At 30.6% G+C, this 22,936-nt stretch overlaps 1 protein-coding gene across 6 annotated transcripts in view; it reads left to right on the top strand.

The window, feature by feature from the left end:
• Positions 1-22,936, top strand: part of LOC132923013 (cell adhesion molecule Dscam2) — a 131,222-nt gene that overhangs the window by 83,093 nt on the left and 25,193 nt on the right. For 3 of the 6 annotated variants that reach the window (XM_060986793.1, XM_060986794.1, XM_060986792.1), the window contains exons 7-12: positions 9,368-9,614; positions 10,931-11,075; positions 12,865-13,016; positions 13,743-13,853; positions 14,817-14,981; positions 21,566-21,940. In XM_060986793.1, the coding sequence (XP_060842776.1) occupies positions 9,368-9,614; positions 10,931-11,075; positions 12,865-13,016; positions 13,743-13,853; positions 14,817-14,981; positions 21,566-21,940 (1,195 nt within the window). Of the gene's footprint in view, positions 1-9,367; positions 9,615-10,930; positions 11,076-12,864; positions 13,017-13,742; positions 13,854-14,816; positions 14,982-20,553; positions 20,839-21,565; positions 21,941-22,936 lie in introns of all 6 variants that reach the window. The other 3 variants (XM_060986797.1, XM_060986795.1, XM_060986796.1) reach the window with 2 other exon arrangements.

The following is a 22,936-nucleotide window of genomic DNA, read 5'->3' as shown; positions in this document are numbered from 1 at the left end:
GAAGTATAAAACTGTAATTGTGATTAAAATATTAAACTGTTTAAACTTAAGCTTAAATATAATATTTAATATAATTAAAATAATATTACAATACTACTATGATTCATTAAAAATAAATATTTATTATAATTACAATATATTTTTTTTTTACAAAAGGATGTATTAAATTATCAAATATATATATATCTGAATACAAAATGGAAATAACCAATCACTATAATATGGTTGAAATGTATATTTTTCCATAAGAAAAATTACAATTTTATAATTGTATTTAATATAGTTAATAATATTATCATGATTCAGTTATAGTCTATAAAGCATGAAACGTAGTAGACAGTAGTTGATGATAATTAAATATACTAGATACATCTTTGAATGGTTTTAAACTTCACAAATGTTTAAATAATATTTTAAAATCCGAGGTTTGAAAAAAATGTTTATAATTCACGTGATATAGTCAAAAAAAAAAGAGACCAAATCGTTGTGGAAAAAATAATTTATCTCCATTTATATAATATATACGCAGCATATCTTTATGTTCTCAGTAATATATAAACACGATTGCCGTATAATATATTCGCGACGTTAGTGCAGTTCATGGGGTTCGCAATACTTTTCGGAGACCGATGATGAACCAGAACGATTTTCGAGCTGGTTTTCGGCCGTATTCGTATAATGTACATAAAGGTAGTATATACTATATACATTTTATCGGGTATATTATATCGCGCGCACACGTCGTCGCAGGTCAGTTTGGTCGGTAATAAAATAACCGTCTGGAGTTTAAAAATCTTACCGTCCCGTTACGCTGCACACGGACATACTTGCATGTGTGGCACCCGTTCCAGGCCAGTCGAAAATCCTGAATCGCTTTTGTGCGCACGACATCAATCATCCAGGACAAATCAATCATTCCGGCCGTCGGTCTTTCTGTAGTGACTGTACTGTGGACCGCTCCTGTGAAATAACTCTGAAAAACTCCGGACCCGGCGAAATTCATTTTTCACCGACGCCGGCACGCGCGTATAATAGCGTTCATAGTAATAATAATAATAATAATAATGGCAGATCCGTGTCCAAAATAAAAATATGTAGCAAGAGAAAAATCAACTCGGACCAGTGATTCGTATACCGGAATAGAGTATTGATGAAGACTGCACCCTCTGCTGTTGTAGACTCGAATCCCTTTTATATAAGCCTTCACGAAGTGCTTAGAAAAAACATGACTTGTTTTTCATGTATATGTTTTCCGTATATATATCACGATGACGGCGGCAATATAATACACAATATTATATTGTTTTGACCGATCAACTATTTTTGTTTATGATACGATTGGCGAAAGAACAGTCGTTTTAGAAACCTGCTGCTCGGAAGCATTCGCCAATTAACTACTGCTTCTGTTGCTCTTTCTCCACTCCGGCCACTGTATCATAATTCTTCGTTCGCACGTCAAGTCTGCACGCCGAAGGGCATATTTGTGGTAGTAAATATACGCATATATGAATAACAATATGTAGGACGAAAGCGTAAAATTTGTTTAACGTAGTTATATTACTGTCAATAATGCTCGTGTATTATACAAACAACCGACGTCAATCATAATTATTACATATTATAATATAAGGTACAATATGTGTTCACGTAATTTCAAAATAAATATCAACATACATGATGTGCTGCAGCATTATGTTTGTATAGGTACCTATAGGTGGTTTGTAACGAGTCTGAAAATCAATAACCATTACTGTGGGCTTACTAGGCTTAACATATTATTATGCACCTGCACATAATATCACATATTATAATATACTGCGCGCGCGTATAATACGGTAACAGTACAACACCGGCCGCTGTAGGGCATATTAAAACTATAATAAATTATTATGTTTTTGCTTTTGCGAAAACAGATCATCAATAATAAAAATAGGTCGTTGTTATAAATGTAAGCTATATAGATCAACGCCCAAAGATTTCGTTTAATCACATTTCTGTCAAATTATTTGTAATGGCATTTATTATCTAGTGAATATTTCATTTTTTCCACTTCTTAACTTAATTAAATAAGTAAGTTTCAAATTAACTCCATAACTTAATTAGGAAAAATATCTATTGTAATTAACCGGATTCTCCAGATTAATTTGAGAAATAATACTATAAGTTAAAATTATTTTTATTATCATTTATACATATAAGTACCCGTGACTATAGTTGAACTAATAAATTATTGTTTTTATTTCAGGCTTTAAAGGTACAATTATTTTAAGTATAAATAAACAAATCAATAAATTAACTAATTAATTAATTTCTTGATTTAATAATTCAGTTTACAGTGCTGACATAAATTGCCTAAGCCTACTCCACAGCCAGTTTGTATAATACAAGGATACGTATGAGGTGTTTATTTAAAAAAAATGTCGCCCAGTCGAAACTTAGGTAGTTATAAAAAAGATAAATTGATATATTATTAGCTGATTTGAGTTAATAATTATTATTTTCATATTAATTTTGAACATTTAGGGTTACATATTATATTATATTGTTTATTTGGATTGACTTCTAGACCAAAATTTGATTTAACTCAATACTGAATCAAATTAATTTTTCAGTCGACTATCCAATCTTGTACTATAATGTTATAAATTAAAATTGTATCGTTCAATCGCAAGCATTGCATTATACATTATAATATTAATACTTTTTTACCTATCGAGATTTGTAAAAAAATATTTAATAGTGCATAATAATTTGTACGTACCTACACGGTGCATAAATGACTTGACTACATATATACATTGTATTTGCCATCGACCACTGTGCACTTGCGTGTAAAATAATATGTTACAGACCAAACGAATGTCGTGTACGACATTGCGCTGTACCTACATAAATAATGTGTACTTGCTCGCTTACTCACACGGTTTCCGATTCGCGCGAGTTTCCTGATTTTGTGTACAATTATCCCGTCCTCCGTGGTTGTGTGCACCTATATACACATACACACACAATGTATGTACATGCTACATGCATTTAATGCGAAACAATCGACCTATGTATAGTATATATTGTTTGAAATGTTTGAATAATATAATTTCTCGCACGACAGTGCAAACTTTTGCAATGTTTTTAAACTTAAAAAATATATAATGTACAGGGTCTTCCAATAAAACGGGGAAATGTTCGAAAGTAGTGGTGGATCGCTGTTATACAATGAACTGCCATTTAGTAACAATAATGGTCCGCAAATCGAAATTAGACCGTTCACTGCAACGTACAATTATTATTATCAAAGCGTTTTACAAAAACAAGTTAAGTTAGGTTAAGTTAAGGTATAGGTATGAACAGACACCGTTTTACAGACAACATTAATTACTACGAAACATGAGATTTTTAATCTTTGGACTATTAGTTGCATATTACAATACATTTTCTGTTTTCAATAAAAAAAATATATATATTGAGTAAATACTTGTTAATAAATAATTTTTTTAAATATTTTTCTGGAAGTTATTTTATATTTTCCCGTTTTTCTGAAAAATCTCTATACATATTTGTGAGTTATAATAAAAAATAAGACATAAATCCATTCCACACTACCAAAAGATGTGACGCGTATACAAATTGAATGAGATGCGTATATTGATAGAGGAAGTTCCCGGGGCGAGAATGGAATGGTGTGGTAAAGCGCGGTTTGGAGCAGCGGCGGTGGCCTTTCAGGAAATTAACCGTGTTTCGAGAGTACACGCGTTTCGGGATTAAAAAGAAGGGACGCTGACTGCGCGGGGAGTAATACGATAAAAACTTATTGAAATTAATTTGCTCGCGTCACACACAGCGGCGGATCGCAATAATCGCGCGGCACTTGTTTTTGTTGTTTTCTCGAGATTTCCGTCTGAACGAGCCGTAAGAAACAAAATCTCTATCCAAACGACGTTATACAAGTCTTCGACCCCGAATGGTAATAATAATTATTGGGCACTGACTATATTTTAATTAAAAATACGCCCATTTTCTTACAGGATTTATTATTGGCAATTTTAATAAAATTTAAATTTAAAATCTTAAATGTATTTAAATACTTTTTCGAAGTTATTTACTTAGTAATTACAATGATATTGAACTATCGAAGTAAATTTTTCTAGGACAAATGAAACCCAAATGAATTAAAAGAGAATCTACCCAAACATACAGTTAAAACAGAAACCTGGGAGGCTTTATCTCCCAAACCCTCTCATAAATGCATAAAAAAATACATAATTTATTATCAACGATAAAATCGAAGAATTTTTTTATTAAATAGTTTAGATTGGTTGGCTATGAATCTACCTCATTATTGAGTAAGAAATGAAATGTACTTATTAAATTTGAATTTTATGATAGACCAATAATCAATAATCATTGCATACAAAAATACATTTTTAGTAGTGATCGGTCCGCCTACATATATAAGTGCAATTCTAAGGAAAAGGCTTATACCCCTGGTTTTATTTAAGCCCACCTCATTTTCTTAAATATTCTTTTTTAAATTCATATTCAGTACCTAATAGATAAAAAAGGTTAGAAATAAAAAAAAATAATAATAATTCGGTTATGAGATTTGGTCAATATTCAGTGTACAAACAAGTTGTCTAATAATTAATATCAATGTACAAAATATAAAATTACTTATTATTATTATTAGATTTCTCATGAAATTGTACTTAAATACTATATGTTCATTTTATTTGACTAATAAATTGAAATAATTTGTATCTTATTTTATTTAAATTGAAATCAACTAATGTGTTACAATTTAAATTATTTATTTATTATGTTGTACTACCTAACTGCTTAAACAATACTATAATAACAATACATAATAATTTCTATCAGTAATATAATATATTTTTATCCAAAAATATTAATTTTATTACATTATGTGGTTAAATCATATATTCTTTTTATTAAATTCGGTCAATATTGATATACTGTATAACTGTACAACACTTTTAATATTTTTTTAAATTAATAATTAGGTACAACAGAGTAACTAAAATCTTTTTTTTTTATAAAATAAATCCAATTTAATCAAAATTTGAACTACAAATTTCTATAAGAGAAATTATACATATTATATATTTTTAATATTTTTAAATATTACTAAGAACCCAAACAATCAGTATTATACAGTTATCATTAATATTTGATTTTGGTTGGTTTACCATTTATTATATTATGTTATGGACTGCAGTTACATTACTATAGTATAAGTGCTATAGGTAGATTAGGTACTAACAAATTCCAGTTATATCCAAGTATAAATATTACATCAATCCACAATGTACATACATTGAGCAATCAGATCTCAACCAATACGCCACTGCTTATTTATTTACACTTACCATCAAACCACCGCACTGAGATATGTATGCTTGATACTTATTAGGTTCAGCGCAACTAATCAGTACCATTATTGGTTATTGTGTAATTACAAGACAATGTAGGAAAACGATTTCACGCGGAAAAAACCAAATTAACTATATACATTTATATACTATAGGTATACATGATAAAGAATACGATAATTGCAGTGTCGTAGTAATTTTTTCATATAATTTAAAATCCATTATTTTTATCTTTTTAAAACTTGAATCATTTCGACTATATAAAAGATATAAAAATAAATAAATAAAAATTTAATATGGTGCAACAAGCATTGTCTTCTGTATTATGTATAAATTCGATTTTTAAACTATAGTTGGTAGTTTAACTAGCATGAATAACTTTTTTTTCGCGTGAAACTATTTTAAAAAATAACGTAATTTAAAAATAATATTATATTAACGGTGTGAGTCAAAAATTTAGGAGATATCTAGTTAAGTGGTTACCATACAAATGCCACATAGAAAAATAAAATTAAACGATTTCAACGATCAAAAACGATGATTAACGATCACGCTTAGTAGAATAATAGGATTTTGATCTTTTTGTTTGTCGAATAGAAGAAAACTTTAAGCAGTTAGTATTAGGTTCCAATTTTTTAATTAACTTTAAATAACGTCAGAAAAATACATTCCAAGATACTCTATAATTTGTGATGTATAGGTATTATAGAAGTTTAAACTTCTGAAAATAAAGTTTTTAAAATCGGACTATAACACGATCTGCTTAATTTCTTCGCAGTTTTAAAATCGAAAAAAATTTCGAAATCTAATTATTTAACGAAGCATTGAGAGTTTTTCCTGTGTGGGGAAAGTTTTTGTACTAGAAACAATCCGAATTTTCGAATGCTTATAGCAATTATGTGATACTCGTATATAACAGCATGCGTGAAAAACCACTGATTGTTTATTACGTCTTGACTCCGTGACCAGCATCGTGTAATTACTAAATTCTAATTATATAGTTGCATATTATTTATTGTACAGTGTGGGGTTTGAACGTCGACACTGACGACAAAGATGTTTCGGAGAATATTAATTATATCTAAGGTAGATACGCTATCATATCCCCCTTTTAATTATATATCGCTGCCTACTTCTAAATAATTATAGAATCCGTTGGATTTCGGTTGTACGTCTTACATGCTGTCCCCAATTACCTACTCGAAATTATTTCCGCCAATATCACGTTATACTAGTGGAGGTCGTAGGTAGTGCTAGTATGGCGAATAATTTCCCGACGGCAGTCTTCCCGGGGGAAATGTCGGTCGACCGACCGACTCCGCTCTACACTATATAATAATATGTCCATTAATATAGCAGTCCATTATCTGCAATGTTACAATATTAGTACGTCCGTAAGTTTCTCGAGTGTTACGATCACCATATGCCATAGATATGTTTTATATATATTATATATGTGCCACAGGCACACAACGTATACGCGCGTTAACAAGACGTTACATTTTTGGAGAGAACAAAAATGTGTTTCCCTAGTCTAGTAGTGGTTATAATAAAATATTGTTCGGAGAAACATAATAAATAAAACATGTTGTATTATAATATAATAATAAATGTCATTGTTGTTGATGTTGTTGCTATTCGATAAATAGTTTAAGGCCTACTCGAATTTTAATTTTTGTTTACAGTGAAAATATTAATCAATAATGGAATGTCATTTTTCACTATTTTTGCGTTTTTAATACCTAACCGTTTTTTATTGTGTTCGATGTTCGACAAATTTCAGGTGAAATGTTTGATTGGTCGTTTCCGCATTGCACATTATGAATATACTGTAGGTACTACCTGACCCTTAATTTAAACTTATAAAAAGAAAAAGTTTTATTTTTGTTAAACTTTATTCCTTAATTAATTTCTATTCACAGGTTAGGTAAAATTACAAAATGATAAAACTATCAACATAAAATTTTCGTTAATTATTGGTCATTGTCTACAAAAGAATTTCAAAATGACTGAAATCTTTTGCTACTTAATTATTTTCAAATCTAAATACTTTTGAATCTATATCCCACTATTCTTAAAATTTCTTGACGATTTTCCCCCCTCCCCCATCAAGAAGTACGGTATATTTAAAACGTGTGATGCGCAAATGACCAACCAAATGTTTTACCTGGGTATTAAATATTAATATTCCGATATTTTGTCGATGGCTCACCTGCACTCCTCTATCATTTTTTTACCCCATAATAAATATAATAATATGTAACCTATAGGAGGTAACTATCAGTATTAAGACCGAGAATAAACATATAATAATTATTTAATATAGGTTGCTTATCAATTACATACATCATTTATGTTTTATACAGTGCATACATTAATACAAGCTAGTATACAACATATTTGTAACGCTGTGCAAATAGTTTTTCTGAAGACACTTTGTTATTTCGTTTATCTGGTTTTATATTTTAAAAATAACGTGTATTTATATGATTTGCACGTCCTCTGTTGTGGCTTTTTCCAAACGATCTTAATGTATCCCAAGCATTTTTTAAAACGACGTCATGTTTTTGAACAGAAATGATGAACGAAAATATGAAACGGAGAAGTAATAGCGGTGTTATTATATAAAAATATTATGCTTAAAAAAAAAAAAAAAAAAAGGAAACGTGACTCCCAATGGAAATATATACTCCCAATATAAAAATACACGTACAAAAAAAATTGCATTTTTATAAATTCCATAGAGACGTTAAAAATACAATAAATAGTTAATATAATATAAGATATAAACGTTTGTTTTTTTTTAAATATTTTTATAGATAAAAAAATGTTTTTCTCTTATAAAAACAGTTGTAATAAGAACATGTCAAGTTTTGCACTAACGGATCACTCTGTACTTGTACTCTTTAGTAATAGTTATTAAAAATCAGTAGGTGCATTTACCTACCTATAGACAATTTTATTATACAACACGAACAAATAATATTCACAATAAATTCAAACTAAACTCTGTATTTACGAATAGGAATTATTATATCATCATAATATTATAGTCTCTCATTGCTTTTGTTATCTTCTGAGCCAGCTTACATATGCGTATGTGTACGCATACTTCAGTGAAAAGTCGCGTTCGCGTGAAAGCGCTCAAATACGTATCGGATCGACAGATTCCCTACGTTTTTCAATTGTTAAACGTCTTTCTAAATTAAAATTCCCGCGACTCCGACTAATAATAATTGTCTACCTTTTTATCGATGAGCGCACAGTAATCCGTTTTATTGTTCACGTACCTACATAAATATTTAGGATAGCGCGAACTATATGTAGTTCAGTGACCCTGCGATATATGGTGCGACTCCATAGTAATATAATAATATTATGTACTGCAGCGTTCGAGACGTTATGGAATCGCGTCAAGACAATTAGTACAACTTGATGTAAAAATAATAGCTTTCTTTTGACGAAATCGTGTTTTATATACCTACTTATACTACATGTCTACATAAAACATAATAATATAATATAATATAATATCACTGTTGGGAATGGCGAGCAAAAGCCTCGTTCGGTGGTTAAATAAAATAATAATATTATTGGTTTACCGTGTAAACTTTATATAAATACGGTTCCTAATGTACTGTTGAAAAAACGTAACACCTAAGAAATAATAATATAATATTATATCTTAGAATAATGTTATGTTTTCAAAGTTTTTTATATATGTATGACGTACCTATGTATTAACTACACTAACCACATGGTATCGATCGTGAGTACCTAAGTCATGGCGCAATTCATTATTATGTGGTTAAACTTTGTACTCGCGTATACAACTGGAAATCTTCCACTGAAAATCGTGATTTTTAACTATAACAGGTGGAAAGTCTTTACGTGCCGAAATCACCATTTCGATTTTGGAGGTCCGATAACGGTAGACCCGTTTGGATTTATTATTATTTTTTTATGTATTTTTTTCACAGATCATCCCGGCCACGTCGACGGTCAGTCTGAACGGGCAAACTGAGCTGAGGTGCATGACGTCCTCGTCGAACGATGGACCGCACTCCATCACTTGGTACAAAGACGGCAGGGTGATGGCGGGCAGAGCGCAGAGAGACGTCCTAAGGCTCGTGTCGGTCAGCCGAGCCGATTGCGGAACGTATCAGTGTCTGGTGCGCAGGGGCGACGGGGAGACGGCCCAGAGCGCGGCCACCGTAAGCTTGGGTGGTGAGTAAATCAATTTACTGTATTTTTGGTACATCACGCATTCACGCGTGATCGCTTTTGAAAAATATCGTCAAAACAATCACCACCACATACTGAAAAATAACTTTAAATGACTTTACTAAAACATGTACTATATGGTACTCCACCCGTACTTTAGCCATACTGACGGTGATATTATAATAATACAAATGAAAATATTATATAAAATAATAATTAATGATAACAATATACATTTTCTCTAATCCGATACTCCTCTCCCCCATTCCCGCGAACACCGATGGTATCATTATAATAATCCTCACTTTTATTTATTTAAAAATCACGCTGGTAAAATTAGTGGTACACCGCAACGTAACAAGAGGAGAGCGGTTCGATGGTTTTCATTTTTTCACCATTGGGTTTTATTTTTTCATCATTTCCGTCCGATGACTGATGAAATATTTGAATATGCACACCCGAGCGCGAATAAAATGTTTTCAAAAAAAAAAAAAAAATCCAATTTACGTTTAAATCAATTCCTACACACACGCGACAACAATAACGCACGCACCACAATCACATCAAAATTAAAAGCGTTTGATCGTCCACTCAAACCATTGCGGAATAATATATTACCTAATGCGTTCGGGACGAGACAAAATTCAATATAAACTTTTTGTAATTGTTTTTACAATAATAATTATTCGGCTACGTGTAGGTAAATTACGTTTCGATAAGTTTTCATATTTGCGACTTTTGGTATAATCAAACAAAAATGTACAGACCTCAAAAATAGTAATTTAAATATTTAGTATATGGGAGAATGGATTGTGGTCATAATAACACTTCAATATAATGAGTCTATAATATATAGACTTTCGTTTTCAAAGTTGCATATACTCGACAATAAAGTTAGTTTGAATACGCAATCAAAATATAACTTTGAATATTTATTGACCCATTGTAAGCCGTGGAAAGTATTAATATATATTTTAATGACAAATACTTCTGCCAAAGTTCAATAAATATTATTCTAACATCTAACTTGATTCGAAAGTTTTACTCTATCATACATTAATAATAAAGCGTACTCTTAAACTTTCCAGTGTACGCACTTACTCACATACGGCTCGTTTGAATAGTTTATAATTGATTTTTAAACAAATTTAAATGCGAACCAAACAATTTTACGTTGAGATGAACTTTTCCGAAGTAAATGTACAAAAGTAATGCATCGCACACAATCAGTATGATTCAAGGATTAAAACAACCATTGTTAAAAAAAAATGAAAATAATTTAATTTTGTTCACAAATGCTATAAACTGCCGTTCTGCAGATGCCCCGCCGATTATGGAGTACACGTTCATTGAGCAAACACTACAACCTGGCCCGACAGTGTCGTTAAAGTGCAGTGCGTCTGGAAACCCTACACCATCAATGGCATGGTCGTTGGATGGTTTTAAATTACCAGATCATCCGAGGTGAGTGATTTTATAAGTAGTCATATACGTAGTCTGTCCTTTATAGACAGTGTATACTATATAGCACAATAGAAACCAGAAAATAATGATTTACTAGTCTTCAGAAGAAAATCATAGTATAGAGGTACGAATATTACGTCCATATCCTGTTGGCTGTAATGGTGGTTACGGTGCTATTTTAATATTTACCTCAGAATATAAGTACGAATACGTATATATACGTGTTTACGAAAAAAATATTTAAATTTTATCTCTCTTAACGATAAAAAACGAACAATTACTCTGGAAAAAAAACTTTATTTGACATTTTAGTTACAAACTTTAGTAAGTATATTAAATATAGTTTATTTTCTATATTGCTTCATCAATCAAAGTCTGTCCGAGACTCCGAAAATCCACAAACAACTTAATATAACTTTTAGCAGTTATATTCTAAATCAGCATAAAAATATTCTTAATCTAGATACCATCTTATTGTCTAATGTAAATAAAATATTATATTATATCACAGGACTTGTATCTGAGAATCTGAATCGTTTATAATTGTATATTTGATGTTTTAAGTACTGTATAGTGGTTAGTGGTATGATAATACAGTATAAAATCACAAATAATTTTTACAATAAAATATTTTAAAATATTATTTTATACGTGAAAATGTTAGATTATCCTGCCACTATATATTGTGCCAACATTAAACAGTGTCAACTGTCGGAAGAACCTGTAATTGTGTCCACCACGCAGGATTTTAAACAACAGCCTTATATCACCCTTCTCAATAACCCACGGTGTAAGGTTACCAAATACCAAAGATGGGTGCCAGGTTTAGTTCTTAAAATGATACAAAAACGACCGATTTTTTTTTTAAAAGTTCTAACACTGTTGTAAATAAATAAAAGTGAAAAATTCAACATCAAAGCAAATATCCGAATGAAAGCCTATAGACTAAAGATTCTTTTCCAACTGAATTCACTACTAAAAGTCAGTTCTTGCGAAATTCCGTTAAAAGATTCACACGTGGATGAATGCATTTGTTGCTAAGTTCGACATTAAATGAATGAAAGAACACGTAGTAGTTTTATGTAACAATTGGATACATTAGTAAAAAAAAATCTTGTAAAAGGTTTTGAAAATGTACACGTAAAACCTCTTAATAATGTATATCCAGTAAATAAATTTATATTTAGAATATATTAAATTGCTATCTCTGAAAAGCTAAAATATTTCCATAATACCTATTAGTATTGTTCCAAAATATGTTAACTGTTATGATGGCTATAATAGTGAATGTAACTTTTTCTTAGTTTATGTTCAATAACTACGTTGATTATTAAGCCATTTCAGATAACTGAATAATATAGCCTGATCGGTTAACCGAAGAGGTAGTTACACGAAATTTTCGTGTATCGTGTCATTATATCGCAGCTTAGATTTATATCTAACCAGAAAAGCAACATTTTTTGGATGAATTTTACTCTCCATACTTTATAACCAGAACACCATTGTAATTAAATAGCTTTAAAATATTTCATAAAAGTGATAAATGATTATTGAAATATTGATTTAAAACGTATACGCTAAAATGTTATAGGTTATAAATATATTGTATGTCAGTAAACATAATAAAATTTAAATGTCTCTATTATTGTTAAACAATCGTACATGAATACATATAGTCTCATTAATATTATATACAATAATATAATTACCTATTAATTGTATATAATTTAGATAATACAAAGAAATATCCAACATATACGATGCTGGGTTTAATGAGTTAAATTTTTAGATATTTAATTGGTCAATACGTTACGCTACATGGAGATATTGTTAGTCATTTGAACATTTCACAAGTTTTGGTAGAAGATGGAGGTGAATATACATGCACAGCAAATAACCGAGCAGGAACTACTTCGCATTCTGCTAGGCTTAATATCTATGGTAAGTTTTACTACGAATAATAACTTAACACCTTAACTCATGTAAAACGTTAAACAATTATCAAAACGTATAATATCTTATTTCTATCGCTTAAATATGGATAATTTATAATACGTACGTCATCAATATCGATTACCTTCCGCTGGCTAATATCTATTTATATGTATAACACAAAGGCCAAAGTGTATTAATATTGAAACTAAATCATTAAATAGATGTCAACCTTCGTTTTTATAGACTTTGTGTAAATTAAAAAAAAATACAATTTTGATTACTACATTTATATATACATATTATTTTAAAAAATTACTTTAAGTGTATGTACAAAATATATGTGAACATGTATACATACATTTAAAAAAAATATATATTCCAAGTCACCGCATTGTTCAAATTATTACGTTAATCAGGGTTTAACTAAAACATAATTGTATATAAAAGAACTAAAAAATATATTTTTTTAAATAAACCTTTTTACTTTTTTGGTTGAATACGTCATTGTTAATCAAACACATTCGAGATTTTTAACAAAACGACCAATTTCGCTTTTAATATTCTTCCATATATACATAGTTATAAATTATAATACTGTTACAATTCTGAATTCTATATAATATGTATACAATATACCTATTGCCTAGCCTAACCTTACCTGCTTATTGAAATGATTTTATAAATTTTAATCATGTATAAGTTTGTTGTAATATCGTACACAACCTTCCGCAGGTGATCCGTACGTGAGACCGATGAACAAGATAACGGCTGTGGCGGGAGAAAATATGAAGATAAAATGTCCTGTAGCCGGATACCCGATCAATGAGATTAGATGGGAAAAAGGTGAGTGATGAAGATCACCGTATATAATATTATAATATCCACCGTATTCCTATTTCCTATCTATACATTTATTGTGCATAAAACGTGTTAAAATTCTAAATTAGACAAACCTCAGAAATTCCCGAGAAAAACGCATATTATAGTACATAGTCTATGTTCCATAGTCTCGGAATAAACGTGAATTTCCGATTTTTGATCGGGAAAACATGTCGTGTGTTTATGACTAATATTATTTGAAAAAATCCGCAACAATTATAGAGGAACAATTATGAAAAAAAGGATTTTTTACGATTGTTAACAATTAATAATGCCAAAAATCTGCAAATATTTAAATACAACTAGTACAAGGAACAATTAATTGATAGCAAATAATATGTGACTAACAACAAAATAACATTGATAACCTTGAGTAACCAAAACTCGTTAAAATAATTTTGTATTTAAAAATACCATGTATCTCATATGTCAATATGTATAGCAACAAATGAATAGAATTATTTCAATGTAAATAAAAAAATTAATTAATATATTATGTATAAGATATAAATATCTCAAAAATATAGTTTTTGCATTTTTGTTAATATTTACTATTATGAACTATTATTATATTATGATTTATTCACCTCTATGAATATTTCATTATCATTTAATTTTTTTAAATTTTTTTAACTAGGTATTAGGGAATAATATAATACTGCCATGAATATTGAACATAATATAATACAATTATACTTGTAAAATAATATAATTAATTTTATTGTCAAGTGATAGTTAATTCGTTAAGTCATAAATAGGATTTCTCGGGCCTATGATGTGACATTTCTCCAAATTCCCCTGGTATTTCGCATTTTTCCTGGGCATTTCTGAGAATCACCTGATTTTATATTTTGTCCGTAACACATATTTATACGCATGCGAATAACGTACCTATATTTCCGATTTTTCGTGAACATACCTATACAGATGGCAAAGAGTTGCCGGAAGACCTGAGGCAGAAAACCGACTTGCAGCTGGGCGTGCTGTCCGTGATGTCGGTGCAAAAAGGCGTGGACTCAGGCTCATATACGTGCATAGCAAACAACAAACACGGACATTCGGCTAAGATGACTACTTCTGTGGACGTGATCGGTAAGGTCTTTGACAAGTAAATGAACGCGGGTCCGCGGTTCAAGGGGTCCCGAACAATGTAATTTCGATGGCTAGAATACTCGATATAGTGGCGACGCACATACGAGGGTTGTTCGGATATGGGTTACCGCCACAGCCCGGTGCGTACATCGTATTATCGTTTGTGAAAACACTGATTTGACGTTTTGATTTTTTTTGGTAGTAATGGCTGTGGGGTTACCATGGCAGAGGCGACGGTGGTAGATAGGGTGCAGGATATTTAACAGGAAAGTCATCGACCAAAATTACGTAATACGCGTATATATAATATTATGATATATTATAGAATAATTGATTTCTCGACTTAACTCAAATATTTTAAATTACAATTGCAATGAAAAAGTTTCGTTGAAAAATTGTTCACATAATGGTTTCTGTCGTTTTTAATCAATATAAAATATTATACTGAATTATAATTAACGAGAATTGGAATTTTAATCTACTTTGTATGGCTTTGAACCCGTTTAGTTCTATATTTAAAAAAAATTGTAAAGGTAATTTATTTTAATTTTTTGTTATAAACACTATAATGTTTCATTATTATTTACTTCATAGTAAATTTTTATTTTTAATAAAACGATACAAAAGGTTAAATTAAAATTAATTATTCATGATGTCATTCAAATAATTATTTCAATAAATTTAAAATCTATGTAATTGAACATAAATATTATGATTGTAATTATATTTTCAAAGACAAAACCTTTAAATTTTAGTTTTTAAATTCGAATAAGAAGGTACACTTCTAAGTATATCAATATTAGTATTGTTACAAATACGTAACCTAAATTAAATTAATAATTTTAATGTACAAATAAAAATTAAATTAAATTAACAAGACTTCCATTAATAATAATCTCATTAGTTAAATAAATTTGATTGGTAAATATTTGTTTGCTTAGTATAAAATAAATAACGATTGCGTGTTGAAATGCATTATGTTTCATATATATTCGTATAAACATTACACAAATATAATAATATATTATTTTAGTTTCTAAACGAAATGAAATATATTTTACGAGCAATTTAATATCAGTCATTAACATACATTGAATTCATTAATTTCCTGCAATAAATTTATTAATTGCGCCATTCAGTTTTAACGAGACCACCCTTTGGACAACCCATAGGTCGATCATATTCTATTCATATCAAAAATAATAGATTTATTGACGTTACATTAAAAACATAATTGCTATGTCAACATCGTATGACATTCATACAATTATTTGAACAAACTAAAATGCCACAATATTAAAAAAAAGTTTAGGTTAGGTAAAGTTTTTAAAGGTAGATCCTTTTATTATTTATTATCTTAATTATACAATAATTCATGCTAAAAGTAAATTAAGGCACATTTTTGGTCGACGATTTTGACATTTTTTAACCGTTTTTTTTAGATGAGTGGCTTTTTTCCAAAGAAACATTATTTAATTATTAGTGATAAATATTTAAATTTGTAATTATTAGGTAAAAAATACTATTTACATACAGTATTATAATAATTAATATTTCATTCAAACATAATCCCTTTAACAATTATTAATTGTGAACCAGCTAAACTAAACAGTCCATACACGTTAATATTGAATGTAACATATTATTGTTATAGAGTATTACAATCGTGATAACTGGTATTCTAATAATAATAATAATAATATTATTACGTTAATGTAATGGATGCTAGTCCGAACACATACTTCAAAACCAAAATACACATTGTTTCCACGAGCCTATATTTACTGTAAGACTACCCATTTCATCAGCGTGATGTATATAGAATACCAAAGTAAATAATTAAAATTGCAGAACTTTCGAGTGCATGATCAAACACTATAAACAAAAGTATCATCGTTTCGTTTTTAATTGAAAAAGTTTCTGTACAGACAAAATATCATCATAAGATCGTTTTGATTTAAAATGCATTTCACCGCTATAAATATGAATTCTCTTGAAAATTTTCTCGCCTATTCTCGAAAAAATAAGGACGAGTATAATATCTACCGTTCATATAATATGATACATTAATACAATACATGGTTTCCATGTATATTACATACCTTATCAACCGACAGTATTCGTTATAACACCGAAGAATATTATACCATATTATGATATTATCATGTGAAAAATTATCCATTAAAGAAAATATTATATTTTATACGCAGTGTATTAGATACATGCCTATTGTATAGAAAATATATATACTCAAGTACACAATACAATGTTGGGAAACCAGACATACATGCATTATAGAGTAGAAAATCGTGTGTAGCGATTGGAAAACGTATCTGACCTTAATTCTAGGAAATTTATATTCTTCATAGAACCAGATGATATTCAAGAATATTAAAACCGCGTGATCGAGTGGAAAACGAATTTGTTCTAACGTTTACAAAAAAGAAAAAGGTTTCCTCCGACACAAATATTTCACGTGTTCGCCAAACGTGTATAATATATATTTTTAGTCACGAATTCAACTTAAGTCACGGGAAATGGCTGTAAACGCAAATTGTGCAGTAGCGACTAGCGATAGAAATTCATAGTCATCACAATGAATTTAAAATGCGTACCTGTTGAGTGCCGTGTTAAATTCAAATCGGCTTTCCAAAAAAAAAAAAGGTCATTGAAACTCCGAACAACCTTTAGCGGGACCACGTATAGAGGAACCTACATAAAAGATTCATTTTCAATATGCTTGTATTTTTCATTCACCCGGGTCACCTTGAACCGATTTTATATATTATTACCAACAAAGAAAATATTTCAGAACGCACAATTTGATTTCAACCAACAGTATACGATACGGCCGTACCCGGTGTGTGTTTTCTTTTTAAGTTTTACAACATTCACCGCCAACAGCATAATTTAATTTATAACTTCAATAAATCGGGAGTATAAAAGAAACGTTTAAAATATAGGTCGCTGTAAGAAGCTTTCTACTCCCAACTGTACTTTTTTTCTCCTTTTCTGTCTGTGGTCTATCAAAATGTGCTTGTTCTAAAATATTCTTTGTACACATATATTTATGATTGCTTAACACAAATGTTTATTTTTAGCAGTTTAAGGAATAAAATAAATAAAATAAAAAATTGTACTTTAATCTTCGAAAACCAATTATAATATATAATAATATTATACTTATACTGTTTCGCGTTACGACTGCACATCGTCGTCCACGATGGCGGAAGTGTCAGTGAATTCCTCCGAGTACAGCCCAAAGAATTTTTAATAGATTATAGCACCACATTCCGCAAACGTAAATTGTATATTGACCGCAACCGTTTTTATTCTTCAATTCGTTCTCTCTTCTGCTATCCCATCAAAATGTTTTTATCGTCGGTGCACACTAAACGAGATTTTCTTATTAATGCAGAAACTTGTTCGAGATATTGAAAAGTTTTTTTTTTTCTATTCGCACTAACAACAACGATAACAACATTTATAAATTCAAAAACGTTTCGATAATTTAATTTTAATGGTTAGCAAAACTTCGTTGCGTAACGACTGAGTTCACAACGTTTTTCGGTACAAGTTGGATATTTTTTTTGCAATGTTAATAAATCTGATTTTGAAAGTTTAAATTTTGATACCTCAATCATTATCGTTATTTTGTAAGTGTACGAGTATAGTACAATACAAGTATATAACTCTAGTTATTAATTCTCGTTTTTGAAAGTTTCTGTGCACAAAGCAAATAATATGAAATATTATATTGTATTCGCTCTCTCCATTCTCTGTATCGTCGTTGTTTAACAAAGAATTCACATTTTCACGATTTCAGAAGAAAATATAATAAACGCACAACTGTAATTTTAAACTGTGTATAAGGCTCAAATACTAAACTAATACGAATGACATGACGATAATTTATAAGCAACCCTTGTGCTTTATGGTATTATTTTAATATATTTAACGTGCGTATGACGTGTCGATGTAAATACTAAATATCGTTAAAAAATGCATTGCAATAAAACCACGTAATGTCGAAATATCAATTACACTGCACAAGTACCTAATATACACATTCGTCGTCGTCCCATCCGCGTTCGAAATATAAATTTCGATTCCGATATTATTAATCGTTACTATAATAATACGTCACAGTTAGTTAGACGTGAATAATACGCATAATAATATTTTTAATGATAATAAAATAATATTATTATACGTCGCCCATTCAATTACAACAATCGTTTTTTTATTTATCGCAATACTTTTCGTCGTATTCTGATTACTCCTCGTGACTTCGTAAAAAATTGATCGCCGAGACGCGGTGGTAATTTTACCGGATACCCTGTATATTATTATACATACATAACATTACGTTCGCAAGCTTGATAGCTTCCGAGTCGCCAGACTGTAAAAACTTATCGTTGAAAACCGTTCGACGACGTTACGATGAAATAACTTTTGGCGAAAAGAAAAATCTAAAATAAAACTCACCACTAATCCGATACGCGATGACCGACAAGTCAAGTAAACTTTTTTCTCGTAGAAAAGCCTTTAGATAAAATAGTCGGAAAAATCCCAAAGTTAGCCGACTAATAGTTCATATTATTATATTTTTTATTGTCTATTCGTTTGAATATCGTACGGTACTTTTATCGTTTTTCTCAACAACTAAATATCTATAAAAATGTAAAATATGCTCGTTAATACACAGTTTTATATTAAATTCACATGATCTATACAGTTTTAACGTAATAAAGTAGGACATAAATAAAATCTTAATATAGGTAAAAATAATTTCAATCATAAATTTGATAAATCAATATTAAAAAATTATAAAATCTTACTTTATTTATGTGAAATAATTAAAAAAACTTTGTCACGCATAAATAAATGCATATAATACTAACAAAGTATTTTAATAGTATTTTTTTAACACAATATTATTCAAACGGTATTTAAAATACAAATTAAATATTTTAAAAATAGGAATTCAAGTTTAAAAAACTACAGGTATCAATAAAATAAAATAGTATTGTTATAAGTAGTCAAACCTAATATTAAATAAGCTGAAGTTAATTAAAATAAATAATAATGAAAAAAGTTAATGTGATAAAATTACAACATACAGTTGTAATGAATTGTGAAATTAAAAATTGGCAGTCATTCAACTTCTTTATTCATCTGTTCATCAATTAACTTTTCTTTTTCAGCCGTCTTTCTTGGCTTATTTCACATTAAATCTATTTTTTAAACTATGCTGTTCATTCTGAAGTAGATGAAAATTCTACTCATATTTTTGGATAAAAATCACAGTCATAATATTATTCTAATAATACCTATTTGTAGTACCAATAGGAACCAATTCAAATACTCGTATAAAATTACTATAATGGTAATATTTTTATTTTTATTCAATTCAATTTGAATATACTTACTTTGTTTTGATCCCGTGGGTACCAATTCTCGATAAATTTCCCAACGTGCGTACAAAGCAGCAGTGGCGATCGGGATACGATACCTACCTGTACATAATATTATATCCCACCAAAAACACGAATTTGATAATAAATTGCAGCGCCTCCGCGACTCAGCTCGCTCCAGGCGGAACGGACGGCGAACGTCGGCGAGCGAGCCAGCATCACGTGCTCGGTGATCAGTGGCGACCTGCCTTTGACAATCGCGTGGTCCAAGGACTACGGCGGCGGTCCGCTGGGCCCGGCCGCCACTGTCACCCGAGTGGACAATTACAATAGCGTGCTGGCTTTCGAGACGCTCGGGCCGCAGCACACCGGCAACTATAGTTGCGAGGCTGGTAACCACGCGGCCCGGCGCGTTGTCACGCAGCGGTTGATCGTCAATGGTAAAAGAAACGAAAATGACTGACGGTCACCCGTCGATGGTTTTTTAAAAGTTTTTACGTTTTTTTATTTCGATTTTTACCCCAATCGATTCATTTGTTCGACTACCCCGCCCATCCCCACCCAGCTGCTGCCAGTCGTGCGTTTTACGTAGCTGAATTTTGTTTTTTATACTCATGGTATATTTTATAAATTATTATATATACGTCGTCAGCGTTTTGAGTTTATTGTATTACATTTTTTTTCATATATATATATATATTTTGTTATTTAGACGTATTGTTGCGTATATTATATTACTATTATTATATTTGTATTGTGTACATTGTTTTTAAACTTTTCTACGTTTAAATTATTATTATTATCGTCATCGCAATGTCCTATATTGTGGTGCGCCTTTACGAGGTGATTTTTTTTTTAACTTGAGACACAATTGATTGCTCCACCGAAACCGAATTGTATGTTTGTAAAGATACAAATTTAAAGTTTTAACTATTATGCTACACTTGTACCCTGATACTACAACTACGTAAAAGAACAGAAAAAAATCACTTCGTTACAACATATTATATTTATTATTATTATTATTATTATTATTATTATTCTATACGTGTCGTGAAGTCGTCGTTACGGTTTTGTATTGACGTCACTACATTTTTTACAGCGTTTATATTATTATTATTATTATTATCGTAAATACATTTTAAATTTTGTTTGTTTTCCTATTAGTACCTCCCGTAATTGAGCCTTTTAATTTCCCCGGCGACGGGCTGGTAGAAGGCACTCGGACGAGGGTCGTGTGCGGCGTGAGCCATGGCGACCCTCCACTGAGCATTGCGTGGCTCAAGGACGGCGCACCCGTCCCGCTGCAGGACGGCGGCGGCGAGGACCCGTCGGCCGCCGTCGCCACTGCCGCTGCCGCCGCCACTTTTGGCAATGGTGGCGGCAGCAGTGGCGACGGCTCCGTGGTCGTCACCACGCTTGACCCGTACTCCAGTTTGCTCAGCATTCCCAGGCTCACGCGACACCATACCGGCCGGTATACCTGCCAGGCCCAAAACCCCGCGGCTCAGGTCAGGTACACGGCCGCGCTCCTAGTCAAAGGTAAGTGGTGCACACTGCGCGATAAATGCCCCACCGATCCCTCATTCCCCGCTGAAGTCATATCATCCCCTCGAAAATCACACACCACACACACAAACAAATACACACTGCCGGCTTTTGCTCGGCAGTTCAGTCGGGTTGACCACGTTATACGAGACCACGAATAGATCATTATATTATGGTAATATAATATATTATAATGAGACCAGCGGATTGTCGTGTACAGTGTAACATACCCTCTTGTAGGACGTATAATACATGTCATGGTTTTAAGCTCCGTAAGTGCGTTTAGTAAAATGTCTAACTTTAAATCATTTTGAAATGATTTCCAACAAAGTTAGCGTATCAATCCATGGTTTACGATAGTTGTCCAAAAAGTATAAGTTTACCTGGTCCAAATTATAGCTTATATAATTTTGAGTTCAATGAATTTATTTCACTTTATTTTTACTTTTTGAGATCTTTTAGAATCTAATAAATTTCTTAGCATATTTTTGATATTAATGCTATATGAAGACATCCAGAGGCGTTTATTTTATTTTATCAACCCACATTTGAACTAAAGAGTAAGTTATTAACTGTCGACGAAAAATGTACTTATAGTTACTTATTAATGTTTAATTTTTTTCAGTTTTAATTAGTGTTTAGGTATTTATTAGAATCAAAAATAGGGAAAACTGTATACAAACAATTAATGCTTAAAAACTATAAAAAAAAAACACGAATATGAAATCTAAGTAAATTTCTGTGGTAGATTTAATGTAATTAGTTAATAATTTTATATCACTTTTAAATGTATATAAATACATATTGTCCTGCTAAACATACTCACTGGACCACTTGAGGTTGTTTGTTGTAACATGTAATTTTTTTTTTACTCGAACGCCACTGACCGCGCAAGACTGTGAACATATATTTTTTTTTGTACACACTTAATACTTAATAGTACTGAACAGTATTTTTAATTCGATATAAATGTATTATTAAAACCCATAA

The sequence above is a fragment of the Rhopalosiphum padi genome, chromosome 2 (assembly GCF_020882245.1).
Source record: "Rhopalosiphum padi isolate XX-2018 chromosome 2, ASM2088224v1, whole genome shotgun sequence".
In the NCBI taxonomy this organism is placed as follows: Eukaryota; Metazoa; Arthropoda; class Insecta; order Hemiptera; family Aphididae; genus Rhopalosiphum; species Rhopalosiphum padi.
This window is presented reverse-complemented; position numbering and strand designations above follow the sequence as displayed.